The 23,281-nt window shown below is 38.0% G+C and overlaps 1 protein-coding gene across 2 annotated transcripts in view; it reads right to left on the bottom strand.

Moving 5' to 3' along the window:
• Positions 1-21,637, bottom strand: part of JMY (junction mediating and regulatory protein, p53 cofactor) — a 62,031-nt gene extending 40,394 nt beyond the window's left edge. The window contains exon 1 of one of the 2 annotated variants that reach the window (XM_074360173.1): positions 20,006-21,637. In XM_074360173.1, the coding sequence (XP_074216274.1) occupies positions 20,006-21,046 (1,041 nt within the window). In that variant the 5' untranslated portion in view covers positions 21,047-21,637. The remainder of the gene's footprint in view (positions 1-20,005) is intronic. The other variant, XM_010949256.3, reaches the window with a different exon arrangement.
• Positions 21,638-23,281: the final 1,644 nt, after the last annotated feature.

The raw sequence follows: 23,281 nt of genomic DNA, 5'->3' as shown, positions 1-23,281 counted from the left end.
ATTTTATGTACTTCTTGGTGTCCACTGACTTGGTCATACTTTCATCTCCTCAAAGACAGAAAATTCTGCTATTCTTTCTCAGACATAAAGTTTCCACTACTTGGGGAGGGTACAGCTCAGTGGTAGAGCACATGCTTAGCATACATGAGGTCCTGGGTTTGATCCCCAGAACCTCCATTAAAATAAACAAACCTAATTACCTCACCGTCCAAAAAAATTAAAAATTAAAATAAATTTAAAAATGTTTAAAGAAGGAAAAAAACAAAATAAATAATAAAAAATAAAGTTTCCACTAATAACTTCCCTCCCAACTTCTTGCTTTACCATATTGTTGTACATATTACAACTGACCTTTGAACAACTATAATATGCGGTTAGGGGCCCTGCCTAGTCAAAAATCAGAATATAACTTTACAGACTACCCTCCTTCCCAATCTACAGTTCTGCATACAAGTATTCAAAAACTGAAATACATAGGTATAAATCTAATTATGCACAGGATCTAAAGGAAAAGTACACAACTGTGATGAAAGAAATCAAAGACCTAAATTAAATGGAGATACATGGAGTGGAAAACTCACTACTGTCAAGATGTCAGTTCTTCCCACCTTGATCTATAGAATCAATGCAATGCCGTTTAAAATCTGAGCAAGTTATTTTGTGGATATCAACAGATTCTAAAATTTGTATGGAAAGGCAAAAGACCCAGAATAGCCAACACAATATTGAAGAACGAAGTCAGAAGACTGACACTCCCCATTCAATTTCATTAGTTACTATAAAGCTACAGTAATCAAGACAGTGTGGTATTGGATAAAAGAACAGATTAATGGAATAGAGTCCAAAAATAAACCCACACAAATAGTCAAGGAATCTTTTGACAAAAGAGCAAAGGCAATTCAATGCAGAAATCACTTTTCAACATATGGTGCTGGAACAAATGGAGAAGGAAGGAAGGGAGAAAGGAAGGGAGGGAAGGAGGGAGGAAGGAAGGGAAATCTACAGAGACCTTAAACCTTTCACAAAAATAAACTCAAAATGGATCATAGATCTAAATGTAAGATACAAAGCTATAAAACTATAAGATAAAAATATAGAAGAAAATCTACATAACTGTGCTTTTGGTAAAGTGGACTTTGTTAAAATTAATAACCTCTGATCTACAAAGGATACTATATCAAGAGAATGAAAAGACAAGAGTAGGAGAAAATACTTGCAAAACAGTTTTTATAAAGCACTATTTTGCAAAATACACAAACTCCTAAAACTCAGTAAGAAAACACAATTTTAAAATGGGCAAAAAAAAAAAAAAAAGCCTGGAAAAGACCACTCAGAAAAAGATATACAGATAGCAAGTAAGCATAGAAGGAGATGCTCAACATCCTACCGTCATTTGGGAACTGCAATTAAAATGATGAGCTACCACTACACACAACACCAAATACTCATGAGGATGTGGAACCACCAGAACTCCCACTGCTGCTGGTGGAAATGTATTCTGACACACTGTTGTAAGGCACATACAAATTAAGGATTAGACATCTCTTCAGAGAATTAACCTTTTTATTATGTAATGCTCCTCTTTATGCCTGATACATTTCCTTGCTCAAAAGTCTGCTTTGTCTGAAATTAATATAGCTACTCCAACTTTCTTTTGATTTGTATTAGTAACGTGTATCTTTCTTATAAAACTAAATATATTCTTAACATATAATCCAGAAATCACACTTTTTCATATTTACTCAAATGAGTTGAAAATCTTATGTCCAAACAAAAACCTGCACATGAGTATTACAGGAGCTTTATTCATAACTGCCAAAACCTGAAAGCAACCAAGATGTCCTTCAATAGGTAAATGGATAAACAAACTATGGTACATTCATACAATGGACTATTTAGCAATTAAGAAAAGTGAGAAGTGAAACCAATCTGAAAAAACTATGTACTCTATGGTTCCAACTATGACATTTTGGAAAAGGCAAAATATGGACACTAATAAAAATCAGTGGTTGCAGCAACTGGAGAGAGGTGTCACACTCTAATGAATATATGGAATATAGGGGATTTCTAAAGCAGTGAAATTGTTCTGCATGATACTGTAATGGTGGATATATGACATCCATTTGTTAAAGTCTAGAAAACTGTACAACACAAAGAGTGAATTCTAGTGTAGCCTATGGACTCTAAATGATCATAATATATCAACACTGGATTATCAACTGTACCAAATGTACCACACCAATACAAGATGTTAACAACAGGGGAGACTCTGGACAAGAGAGAAAGAGTAAATGGGAACTCTGTATTTTCTGCTCAATTTCTCTGTAAACCTGAAAGTGATAAGACAGTTATTAATTTTTAAAGTGAAGATACAAACCTATTTAAAGACACAGTTTTGTATTTCACTGTGTTTTTAAAATATAACCAAAAATGATTAAAAATAAATTCACAGTAACCAATTAACACTGATTTTCATCCCTGCTAAGCCCTATTGTTTTAAGGGGATCAGACCAATGTCTTTCTGCTTTGTTAACAAGTATTTTTTGGTAGGTTGGTTTTGTTTTTTTGTTTTTCGTTTTTAATAGAGGTCAACTTGAACAAAAAAGAATCAATTCAGACATCAGTCATATTAACAACTGATAACACATAAATTATTTACAGATGTGGACAGAAGTCCAGACCAAGTGGAATCTTGCTTTATGCTAAAAGCAAAGAGATGCCATTAAAGGTTTTTTTGTTTTGTTTTTCCTTCAAAGACCTCACTGGTTCCAGGGAGGAATATAGTCTCCCAAGGAAGAGAATCTTGACCAGTACTCTGAAGGATAAAAAGGGATAAACTAGGCAAGGTGTAAAGGGAAGATTGGGTCAGAAAGAATGGCATGTCCCTAGCTACCATAAAATAAGGTTAACAAACTGGAGTAGAGAGAGCATGGGAACATAATGAAAGACAATTCTAGAGACACTAACAGACATGGTGGCCCTAACTTATACTACAATGTCTGAGAACCGATTGGAAGGGGCACCAGAGTGGATGCATATATCAGTTCATAGTCTCCTGTGTCAGTCCATGACAAGTTGGTGGTAAGCTTAGACTGGAGGAAGAGAAAAGCACACATTCAAGAAATGCTTTGGAGATAAAATCAACAGGACTTGGTGAACGACTGGATTTTTCCCTTTACCCTAAAGTTTTTGGTATTCATTTATACAAAGAACACAAGAATAGAAACAGGTTTTTAGAAGCAAAGATCACGGATTCAGAGACACTGCATCCAAACTGCATTTTAGATATCCATGAAGAGAGGTCATGTAGGGAATGCAAAATGTCCAAGATAGATCCTACCTTTAAGTCTACAATCTAACTAGGGAAACAAACCAACAGACATATAAGTAAAATACTGATTGTAAAAGTTTAGAGAAAAGTTGGTTCAGAGTGGGCTAAAGCACTTGAAAAAGATGTTCTAAAGCTAGGATTTGAGCTGGGTCTTAAAAGGATGGGAAGTGCTAGACAGGTGAAGGAGAGCAACCCAATCTTGAGAAATCACATGAATAAAAGCATCACAGATAAGCAATCTGGATGGGAGGAAGGGGGTGGCAATTTCCATCATGCCCCCTGAAGTAGAGGGTATGCCCTAGTGAGCAGGGTATCACATTGGTTCTGTAACTGCAGCACATTCTAATGAGTGAAACCATCTATGGAGCAGAAAGAAAGATGCATTTGATCAATGTGACCAGTTTAATTTTCAGTTCACAAAGTTCAACTTATCTAAATAACCGTATCAAAGTGATGGTCATTTGTGTATCCAGTTACTTGAAGTATGGTCTCAGCAAATGTTAGAAATACAGAACCTCAGGGCCCCACTCCATACCTACAGAATCAGAATCTGAGTGCATAATGAATACGCACAGCCAAGTTTGAGAGGTACTGCTTCAACAGACACATTGTATAGCCATATTAACTATACTGTGAGGCAAAAGTCTGTAAGTTATACAAGATATGGTCAATTTTCAAACTTTCAAATTGAAATCTGTAGAATTATGGTATGTAACTTTTTTCCTTGGCTCTAAAATCGCTTTCCCCTCTCACTCTCTCACTACATCTATTATTTTATAATAGCTCAATTAGTGCTATTCAGACTAAAATTAAGCCAAAAGTCCCATTTCTCGTGGTTCTGTTCCCTATTAAAGCATTTTTAGCTATTTTAAGAAAAAAAAGTTATTACTGAAGCCAACACAGAATGATCATCTTTAGAAGACAGGTACAAAGAGACAGAGTCAGCCTGGCCTTATCTCCAGCACTGGTCAGAATCTTATCTCTGGACATGGGCCATTCAATGAAGTTGGATGTTTAAAAGCAGTGGCGGCCATTAAAATCATCAAATTAACTCTCTTCATTCTGAAGATTTGTTTACTTGTTTTTTTTAAATTGTATTTTGGCCTTTCACCATTATAAAGAAAATACTGAAATGATCATTAGATATTTCAGTTCTTTTGACAAAATTCTATTAATTTAAAAACTGGCAATTTAGAATAAACTGAAAAATCACAATAGAACTAGAATTCAATAAGCTGTTAGAATATACATGCAGAAACCAACAGCCCTTTCATAGTAAATACAGAACAACCAGCAAGGATTCTATTTACAACAAAACAGAAATACCTAGGAATAAACTTAAATCTATTAGGAGCCATGTAAATAAAATGTTAAGGCACCAAAAGACTGTATAAATGGAAAAATAAAAATAAAAATATCAATTCTCACTAACCTACACATTTCACATGGTAATAAAACAACCTTTTGACATTTTCACGGCACAAGAAAAGACAAAATTTTAAATTCTCATGAAAAAATAAGATGATAAAAATAGCAAAAACAAAAAATTTATAAAGAGTAGTTGTGGAGAGGGGCAACAGCCTACCAGGTAGTATAAATATCTGATACAAGCATGAAGTACAATGAAGTATTTCAGATATATGAAAGTTCACTGCATGAATCATAAGCATGAATCATTCAAGAAATGTTTGTGATAACTGTCATTTCATCAGAGAAAAAACAGTTGGACTCCCTACGTTATTCCTTACACCAAAATAAATTCCAGTAGGATCAACAATTTAAATCCAAACAAAATCATAAAAGTAGAAGAAATGAGGGTCTTTTTGTTTTTTGCTTTAAATAATCTCAACATAAGGGACTTTTACAGCATAACTCAAAATGTAGAAACTATCAAAAAAAGGACTAATAAATTTTGCAGCAAAAATTTTAAACTGGCTACAGACATAAAAAATTAAATCAAGAAATAAATGACAAAGGGAAAAAAACTTGCAATATAGACAATTTCCAAGGTCAAAAACCACGAACAAAAAATAGGTAAATAATGGAATGAATGAGTTCATAGAAATGACTCCTGAACAAATGAAGACTCATTTATACTGCAAAATAAATCACTAAAACTTTTCACAGATCAAAAAGTTTTTAAAATACACTCCTACTTAAAAGGATATAGAAACAAATCACAACCTCCTCCATTTGTTTCAAAAAATGTAAACTGATACATCCTCTACAGAAAGCAATTTAAACAAAACATGTATTTCTCTTCCACCCAGCAACTCCTCTTATAGAATTTGTCCTATAGATACAAATGCATGTGTGGAAAGGAGTGCTGTTTCAATAGCAAGAGGTCAGGAAAAACCTATGTGTCAAAACAAATCCATTCAATGGAGCATTATTTAGCCATTAGAATAAATACAGCTTGTTAAGAGAAAAGAAAGCAAGACAGAGATAACAGAGTATATAGTATGCTACCATTTGGGCTGTTAAAAAGGTGAAGAATATATATGTCCTATGTCTTTGTACATTTCTCTTCACTTTCCCATCCCAAAGGTATCCTGGCTTACACACCAAAAAAGGAAAATTAAATTTTCCTCTTTGCCACAATATCCAAAACTACAGATACACTTTCCTAAAAATGAAGTATGAGAAGTATGAAAATGACACATGCTTCTCTTCCTTTGCTCACCTATTATTTCATGCATAACTAAATCATGTGTTGAATCATCTATTTTAAGCTACAATTGAAAAAAAGGATTATGAAAGCAGCTGTGTACATAATCAACTTCTTTATCACAGGACTCTTCTCAAGTCTCAGAAATCAGTTCTAACAAGTGGCAATGGTGCTCACTTCCGCCATGGCTTAGCACCAAAACTGCAGCAAATCAGAAATAAAATAACCAGAATAAGGAAGGACCAGGGGGAGGGGGTTACTGTATAATAGCAATAAAACAATGGTAGTGTTCACAATGCATTACAAACTATTTTTATAGTTTTAATAAAGGCAATAATTCTCTCCTTGCAAGATAATGTACATTCAAAGAAGCCCTTTATCTTTATTCCACTTGAAAATGGAACGCTTTCATTGAGATAATGATTTTCTATTAAGTCCTAGGAATTGCAAACCTATTGAAAGAATGAGAAAAAACCCAACATGGTAGCAAAATCTCTAAATAATAAATTCCCCATAGCCATTGACAAGCAATCAAATGCCAGGATTCAGCAATAAGACAATCCTCAGATACTAGGCTTTTCTGAGCTGTTTTTTAGAGACACTAAAGTAAATGTAATGCACCAGTTTAGATACTATTTTCTACCAACACAAAAACATCAAGTCACTATATGCTTATTAATAAAATCACAATAGCGCTCTACACAGATAAATGCAACCTCAAAAGAGAAAATCAGTTATTCTATTCAAGTATTAACATATTTATATATTACTTCCCACATGCCTTTGATCCACAAATAGAGCAGTCCTTTACAAAGCTATTATGCACCAACTAAACTTAATACTCTTGCAGAGAAGCCCAAGGCATCTCACCTAACACTGCTAATTTATTAATTTGTCTTCTTTGCTATAAAGTTTCATGTTTTCCCAACATTAGATTACTGTAAAACCAATTAGAGCTTCAACTGGCAATCCATTTTAATCTAAGTATCCGAAAATAATCTTAAAGGAAATGCACTTTAAAACTTCAAAGATGCGACTTACTAAGCATTAGACTTTTTAGTCTAAACCATTTCCTATAATCCATGATAGAAGAATACAACTGTAAAATATAATCACTAACTTGCTATAATAACATACTTAATTTTCAATTTTGCTAACCAAAGCTGACTAAATCCAGGAATAAATAAACTTGACTGTGGATATTTGCAGGTTATGAACTGTGAAACATGAAAGGTGCTATAAATAATACATATACAAAAAAAAAAAGAGTAGAAAGAAATTGGACACAGAGTTAGCTGACTTAGGATTAAGGGTGTTTGGGATGTACAGGGAAGGCCCGAATTTAAAATGGGGGAAAAAAAGAAAGAAAGAAGGAAATATAGTAAATGGAGAAATGCGGGTTTGCTAAATTTAAGAAGATTCACTGATGGACACAAACTGAGTCAGAATGTAGATAGATCTGAGTGAGAATACAACATGCCTCCAAAGGATGATTTCAGAAGGGCTCAAGAGCAACCAACGTAATACAGGTGCTCACTGCAAATGCAGAGGAAAAGAGGACAGGTAGAAAAGGGGGCTAGAAAGTAAAGAGTTGTATTTGTTTCAAAATCTGAAACAAACTCATAGACATAAAATACTAACTTGTGGTTGCCAGAGGGGAGAGGGGTGGGAAGGGACAGACTGGCAGTTCAAAATTTGTAGATACTGACAGAGATAGAGATAGAGATAGAGATAGAGATAGAGAGAGAGAGAGAGAGAGAGAGAGAGAGAGAGAGAGAGAGAGAAAGAAAGAAAGAAAGAAAGAAAGAAAGAAAGAAAGAAAGAAAGAAAGAAAGAAAGAAAGAAAGAAAGAAAGAAAGAAAGAAAGAAAGAAAGAAAGAATAGATAAACAAGTTTATACTGTATAGCACAGGGAAATATATACAAGATCTTGTGGTAGCTCGTGGTGAAAAAGAATGTGAAAATGAATATATATATATTCACATATGACTGAAAAATTGTGCTCTACACTGGAAATTGACACAACATTGTAAACTGACTATAATTCAATAAAAAATAAAAAACAAAACAAAAATCTAACATATCTCTTGTGCAATCTGAGAAAGTTATTTTGCTCCACTGATTCACGTAAAAGAAATTAAGCAGAATTAATTATATAAAGCATTAATTAAATACATTAGCCTAATAAATAGAACACTTCTCCCTTTCCCTTCTTTCTAGCTTCCCTAATGGTCACCTTTTTTTGCCTCCCCTGATCTAGACCTGATAAAAACTAGGCTCTTAACCTAGTCTCAGTTATCTGATATTTGTTTCAAATATCAGATTTGAAACAAAGCTCTGCTTACTGCAAAAGTTGTCTAGGGCAAGAACCCACAACTTAAACTTAGGTTCTTAAAGATGCCAGTGACAACAGCTTAAAAATTTTTTTTCTTTCAAGACTCCCTATGACCCCTGCACAGAGAAAGTGTACAACAACCCTGTGCCACTTACTCCTTTACCTAATCCTATTCAACTTGGCTTCTAATCCAGTGACCAGTTATAAGGAGAAGAGAGAGAGAAGGAATCTCCTGGGCTTAATTATGTAGTCCCCATACTGTACCTTGCCAATCAGAGACAGTTCTAGAGTCCTCACTCTGACTTTAGGATTACAGGGCTACCACTATCTTTGAAGATCTTAGAATAATTTTTGAAGTCCTAGATATAAAATTTAGAAGCTAAACTCTCCTGTGCAGTTTCATAACTTTCTTCCTACTCTAATGTGTCAAACTCAACAGTGCCCCGTTTTTTTTCCCCAATTAAGAAGATGTAAGAAGCAACTTACGTTAATCTACAAACATATCCATCATTAAATGATTAAGACATGCAAAAAATTATGTGTGTGAAAAAGGGTGACTCAAGACTAGCATTGAGGTGCTCAGATGGGAGAAGCCTATTACAGCAATAAAACTGGATCCATGGCCCCAGGATCTTCCCTTAGGTCTAGGTGATGCTTCCCCTACTGACAAGTAAGGCCCAATACCACACGTTATTTTCCATTCACAAAGCGGGCTGCTCAACTCAGTTCTTGTTTTGTAAAACTGTTGAATCATTTTTGTTATTTCTATATTAACCACTGATTATTTGCTAACAACTGTTAATGCTGAAATCCAATTTTAGAAAATGTAAGGGCTACTGACAGAAATGACCCATTTTGACATCTTAAAAATTGGCTTTCAAATTTTTTACTTCATAGATGAGAGGTAAATTTGATTTTGTTTTACTCCTAGGTGAAAACCTTTAATTAAAATGTTAGAAACATGCATCCATGTCATGTATAGAAACCAGCTTTGTAACATATCAAAAAACACCCACTGAGCACTGACTGCATACAGAAGCACTGGGAAATTGAGGCATTAGAAAACCTTAACAACAAAGCCTATCTTTGTCTCCTGGGCCTTACAATGTATTTTAAAGGGCAGGAGGGACCCATAAAGAGAAAAACCAAGGCAGCAGTTATGGATGATATGAACCGTATGTAACGTTAAGTTCTCTCTGATCTGTGAATTTCTGAAAGAAATTCCTCTGGTTTCTGACAGTGGACAGAAACAACTTTCTTTAGGAGGCGCACCTTACCTGGCCCTGGAAAGAGGGTGGAACTTAGACAAAAAAAGGACTACAAGGGGGCGGGGTAGGGAGGATCCTATACAATGGAGCATGGTGTATGGTTGAGTTCAGTGAATAATCGGTAAAAGCTTGGCTAGAATAATGAAAGGTTCATGCTGAGAAGAGAAAAAGATAAGACTGGCAAAATGTGAATGAATCTAATTGCCAGGAATTTGGGCTCTGTCTGCAGGATGACAGTAAACAATGGAAGAGTTCAGTTTGGTGTGTGTATGTTAAGAGCTGGAAAGGTGGGTATGAAGATCTGCAAAGTAATGTTTTAAAATAGTTTGGGAGCAAGGTATACAAAGGCTACACTGCAAGGAAGACAATGAAGGAGAGCTAAAATCAGTCCAAGGGTGAAATAGCGAGCGATTAAGCTAAAGTGCGTATAGGAACAACATGGGAAAGGAAATAACTAATGCATGAATGATTTCATAGTATTTCAGTTCTAAAATTCTTATTTAACATCTCTGAATCAGTACGCATTCAGAGATCAACAGGTACTTACAACACAGTGATGTACGTGTAACTATTATGCTACTTTACAGAAAAAGAACCAGAGGCACAGGCTCAATAAATTGCCTAAAATTAGGTAGCTGGTGAAAGGTAGAAGGTGTGAATCTTCCACAGCCTAACTTAATCTCTTAACCACTGCCCTTTATGTCCGACTCATAACTATTAGTCGATTATTTTTTTCTTATGGGAATGATATCAATCTTTTGAGTCTAGCAAGACTGAAAATATGATGAAATATATACAGTGGAATACTACTCAAACATACAAAACTGAATTTTTGACGTTGGCAACAACATGGATGGACCTGAAGGGTATTATGCTTAGCAAAACAACTCAGAGAAAGACAAACACCATGGAGTCTAAAAAATAAAACAAATCAATGAACATAACAAAAAAAGAAACAGACTCACAGATACAGAGAACAAACTAGTAGTTAACATTGGAGAGGGAAGGGGGAGGGGCAAGACAGGGGTAGGAGGTTAAAAGGTAAAAACTACTCTGTATAAACTAAATAAGCTACAAGGATATACTGTACAGCACAGGAAATATAGCCAGTACTTTATAATAATCTTAAGTGGAGTATAATCTATAAAAATATTGAATATCTATGATGTACACCTGAAAATAACAACTCTGAAAAACAATTATACCTCAATAAAAATAGTCTTTATTTGAAGTTTTAGGTCTCGTAAGACTCAATGTGTATAGTAAAACCTGCTGAAGGGCCAACTCCAAAGCCCTTCAGGGAGCCAGAGACCTTTCAACAACACTGTTTACAAAAGCAAGCCATCTAGACAGGCTTCACTGTGAGCTGGCATATAATTTCCTTTTAGTAAAAAGATGAACCTTTTTCAAGTTCAAATATTGCTAAAGTTAATTCTCGTCTCTTTCTCTTTTAATCCTCCACTTCTTTAACCCTACTTGTCATAATCTTCTCATTTTCATTTAGCAACCACAATACCCAAATTCACATCACCTAATACAAAAGGGAAAAAGAGGAGGTAGGATTTCCAGCTAAAAATAGAGTTCACATCCTTAACTGCCCTCTTCCCCTGCCTAGCCAGAAAAATAAGATTATTATTCAGTATAGTTATGAGGGGAAGGGAGTACAATATTAGCAATTCAAAGTTATGAACCAAGTTTTTGAAATGGGAATAAATAGAGGGAGAAAGGAGGCAGATTTCAGGTCTTATTATTTCTACTGTAGGGGGAAGTACTAGAAAATGTTTTGGGGAGAAAATAAAATTTCTTTAAAGTAAAACATATCTGTGAAATCTTAAGGAAAATTATCACACCATCTAAACCAATCACCCTTAGCAAGCTCAATAAAGAACAGAATTTACAAAATAAGCATCAGTATCACATTTATTTTTCCTGTGGTTACAGAAAAATTTTATAAGTCTGTATAAAAAAGATATGCATTCTGTTTCCCATTAGAGTTTAATGTATCATGCACACAACACAGTTTTCTGTATCAGACATACAATTCGCCTCCTTTGGGATTACAATGTTCTCCAATGACAGACAACATTGACAGTGCATGTACATAATGAAGGTTTTCCAAAAAGTGATCAGTGAGACACTGCTAGTATTTTTGTCCGTGATGAGACATTGACTATGTATTTCAATTTGACAAGGGCTATATTTATCAGTTAGCTTCACTCCCTTTCTATAGGAATGAAGATAGTCCAGTTGTTAAGAAAACCAGCTGAAATCAGGCATGGATTTGAATCTGGTTCTCTTATATAGATATGTTATCTTAGGTAAATTTATCTAATCTTCCTGAACCTGTTTCCTCTATTGTAAAATCTTCGCCTCTTAGGTTAATATGAAGATTAATATTGGTAAGTGTAGGGGGGTGGGTATAGCTCAGTGGTAGAACACATGCTTAGCATGTGTGAGGTCTCAGGTTCAATCCCCAGTACCTTACAATAAAAAAATTTAAGAAGTGTTAACATTTATCAAGTGCTTACTGATAAATGGCACTACTCTAAGTAGTCTACATAAAAACTACTTTTAAATCACTTTATAAGGCAGTAGTAGTATTCTCCTGCCTTTACAGATGAGGAAGCTATAGCACTGAGAGAATTAGGTGAGCCCAAATTCACGAAGCTATTAAGTGGAGGAGCCAGGACTCAAACTCACTTGAACCCTTCCTTCTCTACTCCTATCTACATGGTAACTAAGTTAATATATTTAAAGACCTCCCACGACTGCTTGATCCACAGGAAGCATTTAATAACCGTCAGACATTTATCATTCCAAACTAGAGCCTTGGGTGTAGGGTGTAGCTCAGGGGTAGAGATGTGCTTGGAGCGCACGAGGTCCTGGGTTCAAACCACAATGCCTCTGTTCAGGGGAAACATTTTTTTTAAATAAAATAAAGTAAAAAATTATCTACACACTTAAAAACAAAAAAACTAGACCCTCACATAAGTCTCTACATATCAGTCACTACAGTTATGACCCCGTTAGGGTCAATAAATAGTACAGAAACTCACCTAGATAGGGAGGTGAAGGGGAAGAAAGGCTTTCAGAAAGAATTTTAGCAATTAAATATTGGTTTTGTAAGTGTAACTTCAGCAAGTTATCAAAAACTGAGGGGGAAGCAGTTTGAACAATAAAGTCCATAGAGAAAAGGCATACACACAAAAAACCCTCAAGTACAGGTAATGAACAAAGTGATAACCAGTAAATACCAAAAAAAACAAACAAAAAAAAACCAGGCAGAAACGCTACTCCTGCCTGCTTCAATGCCCTCATGTACTCAAAAATGAATTAGAGCTTTTTCAAAGCATAAATATAACTCTAGCAACATTAGAAGTGCTATGTCTAGAACAGTCACCTTACTTCAGAGAGACCCAAACCTGGATACAAGCACATAAAACGAGTGGCTCAGGTCCCAACCCTTGTTACCTTGCACCTGTGAGCTACTGTGAATCCTTATGGAAAGAACATTATAATCTCATTTTACAAACATGAAATTAAGGCACCAAAAGGGTAAGTAACAATTGAGGTCAAGCAACTAGTATCAGAATTAGGACAAAAACACACATTATCCTGAGCCATGTCCAGTAAATTTTCTTTCCACTAAGCACTAATTAAGATAGTGTAGTGAGACATTTCTTAAAAAGTACCCTGCCTCAACTAATTCTAATCAGCAGGATGACCTGGTAACCAATTTTAATTAAATTTTTTTCCTGAAGAAAATGACCATTCTTATTTATTACTGTATTCCCCCTGTGCCTGTATTACTAGAACAAACTAGTATTTGTTGAATAAACAAACTTGTTGAATAAATAAAGCTCCAAACCATCACCCTCAAGCCTTAAAAGTTAGTTACAATCAAACCCTAAATCATTAAAGAAATTTCATTTAACCTTAGTATCATTCTCTACAAAATGTCTAGCCTATAAGGCCTATTTTTGAGCCTATTATATAAAACCCTCACTACAGTCTGAAAAATCTATCATATGCAATTATAACTACATAAAATTTAAAATGCAAGGACAAGCATAAAGGCAATTCCCCACACTTAAGAAAACAACTCACAAAAATTTCCAGTTTTTTAAAATAAGTCCTTCTCTGCCCTATGCAGTTTTAATGACTTAGATACTGTGTTAAGGCTCCTTGGTATGCATTAACAGTCCCCCCTACAACTCGAAAAGCCAAATGAACTTCACCACTTTTACCAAAAAACAAATAGCACCAACAACTATTGTTTAGACTTCACTGCCTATGTCTCTTACCACTTAATTTTTCTCCTGTAACAACTAAAGAAACCAGGTAGATTTAGAGGGAGCAGATCGTGGCCTATTAATGGGTAAAAAGAGCCATGGGAAACTTTCCATTACAAGAAAAGAAGCACAAGTACATCTAACCATCAATGGAAGGCCACCTCGTGCTTTCAAGTCTCACTTCCAACAATATTCTACAGTCAATGAAAGGCCAAATAAAGCAGCAATGGAGAACAGTGAAACTAAAGTTATGTGTGAAGATGCTGGGAGTGAAGATTGCTAATTCAACCATAACTGTTATTGACAAACCAAACCTCCCACTTGCCTTCTTCCTTCAACACATATGCACACACACACACACACCCTTGTACTCACATTACTGAAGTATTTGTTCAAGTTTTGGCCTTGTTTTAGCAAGGAGTTAACATGTCTGTGAAATATCTGGTGGGCCTGGCATCATGTGATATTTAAACAGCAAGCAGAGAAACTACCATATAAATTATTTATCAGAAAGGCTGCCAGCCTGCCACCAGCTTCCATGTTTTTGTCTTACAGACACACTAACCCAGAAGCATATATTTCAACTCTTTTCCTACACCTATCTATTTCTTCAGTGATATGAAAAACGACCAAAAGTTTATTGGGGCACAGGACTGAAGAAAATGATTGATTTCTAAGTCACTATTTTAACAGCCTCTAGCTTTCAAGTCTTTCATCATAACTTTCAATAATTTCACAAAATACACTTAGCTTCATTATTCCTCTACTGTGTTTTACAGTAAAAGAGCAGTTTGCACTATGTTTATGGAAATATTCAGACAGAAAGCTCTCTCCACGACAATTCAGTACATTATGTCCCTTCCAAGCCTGCTTCTACTATTCATACCTAATCATGGGCTGTGGCTGACCGGTGCAAAGGCCAGCATCCTAGAGCTCATAAAAGACTGTCATTTTGATGGGAGGGTAACTGCTCAGTGGTAGAGCGTGTGCTTAGCATGCACAACATCCTGGGTTAAATCTCCAGTACCTCCACTGAAAAAAAAAAAAAAGACTGTCATTTCTCTAATGCATATAGAGATTTTCCTTGACTTACACTGGGGTTATTGCCCAAGATAAACTCATAGTAAGCTGAAAATATTCTAAGTCAGAACTGCATTTAATACATCTAACCACTGAACATTATAGCTTAGCTTAGCCTACCTTAAATGTGCTCAGAACACTCACATTAGCCTACAGTTGGGCAAAAATCATCTAACACAAAGTCTATTTTATAATAAAGTGTGATGAATATCTCATGTAATTGAATACTGTACTGAAAATGAAAATGGAAGGGTTGTATGGGCACAGAATCATGATCGCGTGGCTGACTGGGAGCTGTGGCTTGCTGCCCAGCATCACGAGAGAGTATGGTACCCTGGAAAAGATCAAAAGTTCAAGTATGGCTCCTACTGAAGGCGGATCACTTTCACATCATCATAAAGCTCAATCACCTTAAGTTGGGACTGTAGTTGGTGTTTCAGCAGTGCTCCAGAGCTTTATACCTAAATTTAATTTTCCAGGAAAATTAGTAAAGTCATAATTGGGAGGGGTGATAAGTAAACAAACTTCATAGAGCTCCTTGCCCCTTCTGTAAAAAACAACTCAAGTCAGGAGTTGTTTATAGCCAAGTCATTTTAAACTACAAAGGAAAACAGTGATTAGGCACTCCTGTCTAACATAAACCCATCCTTGCACCTAAGCAACCTATTTCTTCTAAAACACAAGGTGTGGACTCTGCCCTGCACTATGCCTATCATTATTAATTTGAAATAAAACAAACGAGTTACCTTAAATTTAAAAGTTCATTACGGAACTGACTAGATTTTTAAATACTGATGCCACCCTCCCAATCTCAGGAGTGGAGAATGACATCCTTTCTAATGTTATCAGGGAAACAAGGCATGGCAGAAAAAAACACATGCTTGGATTAGGACAAATTAAGTTTGACTCTGAGTTTAGTTACTCCTTAGCTGTTTAATGTTGGCCAAATTCACATAACATCTTTTTCTAGGGAGGAGGTAACTAGATTTATTTATTTTTAATTGGAGGTACTGTGAATTGAACCCAGGACCTCCTGCATGTTAGGCATGCACTCTACCACCGAGCTATACCCTCCCCCCTCACATAACATCTTTAAGTCTCAACTTCTGCTTCAGTAAAATATGTATAAAACACTACTTGTCTCAAAAGATAGTGTGGAGGATGAAAGGATAGAGGTACTGTGAAGCGCCCAATACCTAAGTAGTGCCAATATTTACATTCCCTTGAAACAACACTTCCTGAAAGCCTCCCTTTTAAATGCCAAACACTTTGTTAGGTATTTTCATAATGTCTTACTTAACCCTTCAGACATCCTTTTAAGTATTTTCCCCATTTCTCTACTTTAAAGAGGTTAAATAACTAAACAAGTCACAGAAGTGGTGAGTGCTAATTCAAACCCCGGTCTTTCCGACTCCAAATACAAGGTAAGCTCTGTCTACTGTGTGCCTTACAAGGTTACTTTTGAAAACACATACTTCTGAGTGGTTTCAACTGGAAAGCAGTTAGAATTGGGCAGTTTTATAAACATAATAAATTTCAAAGTGAACACTGATTTTTAGATTTTAATCAAGCTTATCATCACAGTTAAGGTTTACCATCGAAAGGCCCACAGCCATTTCAATAGCTGTCCATATACTGAAACCATTATTTACAAAATCCAGGTCATCAAAGGAAAGCCACAGTATGGGCCACCCATACACACACACTGTAATACAATCCTCAGTTCTGACCAACAACCAAGGCTACTGCTGAAACCGTTCCAATAGGCCTTGGTGGCACTTGATTCATTCAGGCATTGAGCGCTTGCTATATAAATAGCACTACTTACAGTAAACCCTTGTGAAAGTCCAAGACAAGCCTACCATGTAATAAGTTTTAGATTTCCCTTGTACTCAGATTGAGACCCTAAGTAGTATACGATCTACAATTCTTATGTCACCTAAAAATAATTTCTCATTAGTATTGTATAAATGGTAGTTCCTCACAAACTAATCAATTGACCAAATTTGTGAACCATTAACAAAAACTTTTAGCAGAAAACTTAAGGTTTAATTCTTCAATACTCCACAAGACAGATATAGGAGTACTTTTTATAGCCCTCTATTAAATCATAAAGGTATCCCAAAAATCAAACTCCAATAGAGGTTACATGCTAAACTTACAAAGCAGGTCATTTATAATTGTGGTTTTAGGGCTCTTTTTGAAGAACATCTTTAAGCCTTTCTTTCCAAAACTGCAAATATGCCTATGCTATAAAACTATGCATGCTACTTAAGGTACTCTGTTAAACGCCATCTATAGCTCCCCTCAATTTACAGGAAATTCACCCAAAACTCCAGATAACAACTCCTTATTATGAAGTTAAGCATTTTAAACAGCACAGTCCCTTGAGGAATTTACATTTAGCAACTTACAAATTTTTATTTACTCACAATTTTACATTAAAATGGCACTTTCCCCATATTTTTAAATTCCTGCAATACTAAACAAACAAACAAACAAACACACCAGTGTTCTTTGTCCACTATTAGTAAGAGTGCTCACATGATGTGTGGCCCTGAACTAGGGTAGCAAAGAATAAAACTCCAAGATACTGTCAAGGCCAGGGACCTTGAGAAGTTTACAATTTAGCTGTACAGTTTGTTCTATTAAAAAAAAAAATCCTTCAACAATTTACTGACCATTCTGAATACCAATTAGGTGTGGTGTTTAAATCGAAAACTTTACATTAATAGGAAAAGGAATACTGTAGGAAAAAGAACCAGAAAAAAGATTCAGAGAAATTAAAAGGAAAAATATGACCAAAGGATTAGATTTTCTGCATTTACCAGACATACCTAGCTTTAAAACCTATAGCCAATTCCACAAGTCAAGTTGAGAACTAGGAATTGAAAGAAAAAAAACACTGAATTAGACATAATTACTAACAATAGAATCAATTATGCAAAAATTCTTCTACAAAGACTACGTAAAAAAAAGTTACTGTAAACTATTAAGGTAGCAAAAAATTAAGCAGAGGAGGAAGGAAAACAAATAGAGCTGGTGTGCTATACACTCTCATTGTCACACCCATGGCAGACATCACTAATTAATCATGCAATCCTTCCCCCCTGAGCCTCGTAATTTCTTTCAAAATAACCTTCCAGTAGAAACGAGGGTGGGCATTATAACTAAACCTATTTGTTGTCCTTGATAGCTTTTTCAAATACTGCTCAAGCCAACTAAGTGAAGCACCAAAAAGTTACGTATTTAACGTTCAATGAGTTTATAATAAACTTCATTTATTGAGCTGTTTCCCAAACAAAGTACACTTTAAAAGTTCAAATTTTTCTCTGTTAAAGAGAATAAAACATTATGGTCACTCTTACCTTAATTAGGAAAAATATATATATATTTTAAATGTACATGAGTTCAAGAAAACTATAATTATACGTTTCAGCAGCCCTTTGACCCAATTTGAATTTTAAAAAATCAGATAAAATTATTTTTTCTGAGTATCAGTAAAATCAAAACCAGACATGCCTATATCACTTAGGGACTAAAAAACAGAAAGTGAATAAAAGAAAAAAAAAGGGATAATACATATCTGTAAAATGAAGAGAAAGAAGTACAAACTTTGTCTTTTCAGTTTAAAAGACATGCAGGTCGCTATTAACAAAACTCTAAAGAGAATGTGACCATTTAAGATTTGTCACTTCCTTCCAAAAAGGATTTAAGGTAGAACACAGACTCCAGAAGTGAAATGATGAAAAGGGAAATAAAAACAGACCCCAGGAACTCTAGGATCACATTATGATGGATGATGTTTAGTTAGCATAAAGTAAACTAACAGGAAGGAGTGAAAACCTGGAATCAGTTAAGTTGTAAAAGAGCACAGTGGGATAAGTGAACAAGAATTATTTCCTAAATCCTGACGTCTCACAAAGAAAAATATATACTATTCCAAGAAGCAACCAGGAGGTTCCAGCTTCTTAGCATTAATAGTAGGATTCAAGTATTACATAAACATAGGCAAGGTTGACAGATCACAACACAATGTCAGGAATACAAACACCATAAAAAGGGGCATTTCCCACCAACTCCAACTTCAGTACTAACACTAAAGATTATAAATTGCTTTGAGAAAGTTATCTGTTAGTGTCCCATTAAGGGAAACTAAGTATATTTTAAAATGCTTTTTAGTAGTTCTTTCCGCAGAAGCTGTTCAATAGGCATGGACCTCAAATTATACACACGTAGGGCTCCCTATGTATAATCATTCAGACCTTTTCCCGATGTTTCCTGCAATTTTAAGGATTCCTTTGAAAAAGCTTTTGCACTGCTTTTACTCCTAAAGTACAAAGTACAATAAACATTCCTAACCAGGGCCTTTTTTCTCCCTAAAACAGGAGTTGAACATGAGCCCTCCTTAAAGACTTAAGGTATTCCTAAACTGCGTATAAAACCTTTCAGTCTATTTGCATCCAATTGTCAGGAGGGACTTTTTTCTTTGGACAGGTCACTAATCTGCAGAAAAATGATTTTAAAATTTGCCTAAGTTGCCAAATTACATAAGGAGTTAAAAAACTGACCAACTTTCCTCCATAAGACAAACCATTCTGAATAACTGAACATGATATCAAGAAAGTAAGGTTAATAATCTGGGCAATTATTGCTAGAAAGAGCTTTAGGAGGGATAACGAGAAAGCTCACTCAGTTTTTATTTATTTACAGGATATCTTTCTGCTAAGTGGCTTTAATCTTATCAGTACTTAGTAGTAAACAAAGCACTACACTGTATAGAATCTATGTGATAAGTGGGGTGCCGAAATCTAAAGACTGAAAGTTCCTTCAGAGGGCAGATTAATAAGGAAAGCCACGGTTTTCCTACCAAAGAGGAATGAAAGGGGAGACAGGTCAGGAACCCATCGTCTTACTTTTCTCTTGTCTAGAAAAACAAGTGCCCCAAAAGCGCGCAGCCTAGACCGAGGCTCCAGCCTTTGGCAGTTGAGTAACCAAAAGCGATGACTGGAGCCCAGAGTAGGTCCTTACCTCCTGGATGCGCTTCCTGGCCCGCTGAAGCACTTCTTCATAGCCCTTCTGCCGCAGCTCGCTAAGGCTTTCGTAATACTCCTCTGGGTCGTCGGTCTCGGTGAAGAGTACCTGGGAGAGGATCTTCCAGCCGCAGGTGTCCAGGCCGTGGCCCAGGTAGACCTGGAGCTGGTAACACAGAGTGTCAATCTCCTGCTCGGTCATCTCTGGTGCGCCCCCGAACAGCACTGTCCACATGCCCGAGGGCTCCTCTGGGAATACCGGCAGGCATGGCTCCAGCTGCGAGTTCACCGAGCACAGCTGCTGGTGCACCGCGCGCAGATCCTGGAAGGAAAAGAGCCCGGCCCAGCTGCACTCCTCGGCCGGGGACTCCAGCTCAGCGGCGGGCGGCGGTTGCTCCGCGTCCGAGAGCCCCAGCGACGCCGGGTCCGCCTCGTCCTCCCTCACCATTTCCAGCACCTCGATCTCCTCGGCGACCGTCCCGCAGGCGCTGACTACCCTTACCGACGACACCTGGGCCTCCTTGGGCGCTGTTGGGGCTGCCGCAGCGGCGGCACCCGTCACATCTCTGCCTCCCGATGCACTACGGACCGGGCTGGACTTGCCCCGCACTGGGCTCCGGAGAGGGCTCTCCGCCTCTTTTCCGGCCAAACTCCGCGGCAGGGGGTCCCCTCGAAGGCTGCACGCGCTCCGTAGAGAGCCGCCCTCCGCCCAGGCCGGGCGCCTCCGGGGCCCAGGGCTCCTGCTCGGAGTAGCCGAGGCAGTGGCCTCGGGCCGACCCCTGCCCGCCGGGCTGCCCGGCCTGCGGGTCCCGTCGGACGTGGGTGCGCCAGCCTCGGCGCCCCCTCGCGCCCCCGCCTGCTCCCGGGTGCCGCTCCTCTGCCTCTGGGCCGTCCGGTTGTGGCAGGTTATGGCAAACTTGCCCTCAATCTCGTTCCAGGCGACGATAAAGACAAACTTGTGCTTCTCGCGCTCGTCGAATACATGCGGTCGCACGGCCACCCAATCCGACTCGAGCGTCTCCTCGAGCGCGAACGACATGGTGGCTCCGGCGCCAGGCCGCGCGGAAGGCGCCGCCGGCCCTGCCCGCCAGAAAACTCACCGGCTGGCTGCGCCGCGCCCCCCGCTCACCGTCGCCGGACGCCTTCAGCCATCTTTGCACGCCAGCCGGCTCTCCCCGCTCGCTCGCCCGCCTCTCCGCGCTCGGACCCGCTGCGCTCCTTTGTGGCGCTGCTCGCGGAAAGACAATACGCGTCCCAGGAGCAGGTAGTTCACATGGTCACGTGTGGCGGGATCTGTTTACAAGCCCCGCGCTGCGGCAGCGCCTGGTGCCCGCCCCAGCCGCCCCCTGAGCGAGGCCGCGGTGCTGCGTCTGTGGCGCTCCGGAGATGAGGTGCGGGTTCCGTGAGGTCGGGTAGGTGGTCGGGGCGGGCGTGTGCTTCTCCGCAGCTCGCCCGGGCTGATTTCCCCGCCCCTCCTCCTCCTCCTCCTCCTCCTCCCCCTCCCGACCGCCTGGAGCCGGCCTGACGGAGGGATGCGACTCCTAAACTCTGCGCCTCAGTATCGCCACAACGTTGCCATTTGGCTGCTGACGTCGGCGGCTCCACGAGGGACGTAAACACGGGCACGTGCCGCACGCTGGTGACGCGACGGCGGCGGCGCGCACACCCCGCCCGCGCGCGTCGGCCCCGCCCCTCAGCGTCTCCCGCCCACGCCCGCTGGTTGCTGCGAGCCCGACTCTTCTTCCTTCCGCGAAGCCTCCTCCTCCTGCGAGCTGCAGCAGGCGATTCGCCGGCGGGAAGAGTGGCAGGTGTTCACTGAGGCACAGGTGGCTTCCGAACCCAGGAGAGGAGGAATAGAAACGGAGGAACTGAGTTTTCAAGTCCATTTATTCAAAGGGACCCTCAAGCGTAAATTTTCCTCCATTCACCCGGAGGGATAACGTTATGCGATCTATGTGCTATATTTTATTGAGACCCCCCCCCCGCAGGCTGTTGAATTCTCTCCTAACACCCTTGTGATACAATTTTAAGATATGAAATGAAGTGTCTGTTTTGGAGTATAACCCCAAAACAAAATAAAATTAAGTGAAAATTCAGTCACGTCCTAATAGTATGAATGCTTACATTTCTGTTCATCAGCGTTCTGTTGCATTATTGTGTACTGTGCTGTGAATCTAGTTTTGAGGTCACTGGCTTGAGCGCTTTTTTTTTTTCTTAGAGCCCTTTGAAATTGTATTCAATTATCAGAGTTCCCAGAACGCACATACAAAAAAAAAAAAAAAAAACCATGTAAATCTGAAGAATTCTGCTATTCATACTCAGCTATGATGAAACACATTCTTAAAATTACCTAGTGGATTTTATAATCCAATTTATATTATTGCATTCTCTTTCCTGCTAGTGTTCAATTCATATTGCAGGTATTCTGCATTCTCAGTAAAGTAACATGGGAATTGTTACTTTTATCTATGTTTCTGAAATATATGCGAAGCCGTTTGGCTTAACCTTGCGTTGTTACCACACTTAATTCAGTATTGTTCCGACATCTAAATAAACAGCCTAAAATTTTAACCCTGTAGCTCAGCCGACGTTTTAGATCTTACAGATCTGCTTTGACCACCCCCACCCCAAAAAAAAGGAGAGGAGGGAAGGGGGCACTTTCGACTTTCAGCAGGGCAGAATGAGCAAAAAGGGAAACGGTTTTTAAACCTTCTTACAGTTCTTTATGTGAACTACAAATTTTCAAAGCTAGTAACTGAACTTGTGGAAATTCTCAAATGCAAATCAGAGATATAACTTGTGAAAGGCAGGAAGAAAGAAAACCTATTACAAACCTGTATCACTAGTTAAGCAAACAATAGCACACTATAGAAAAATTTTCCTGATAAAAAAGTGATGAGATAATTACCAGCTCTATTCTTCTAATATGTTATAGATAAGTATAAATCCTAGGAATGAATGTAAAAACAAAAACAAAAAAAGAAGAAAAAGAATGAATGCAAAAAGAATATGTTTATGGGATATATTTTAATTTACACGTATATTAAAATTGCAATATTTATCCACATACATAAAAGTATGTCTTATCACGAGGGTGCTAGAGAAAATTGGTTCGTGGCCACACAGGTGTTAAGTATGTTCCCCCAATACCCTGGCAATGGTGTTTTGTCAAAAGGATTGTTTCAATGTTTCTCATTTCCTCTGTCTTAGTAATTGTTATCCTAGAAATGTAAAGAAACAAACCAAAATTCCCATGGCAGGTTACTGTAGTACT

This window comes from Camelus bactrianus, chromosome 3 (assembly GCF_048773025.1).
Source record: "Camelus bactrianus isolate YW-2024 breed Bactrian camel chromosome 3, ASM4877302v1, whole genome shotgun sequence".
Taxonomy (NCBI): Eukaryota; Metazoa; Chordata; class Mammalia; order Artiodactyla; family Camelidae; genus Camelus; species Camelus bactrianus.
The sequence above is the reverse complement of the archived record's forward strand: the minus strand, read 5'-3'. Positions and strand labels throughout refer to the sequence as shown.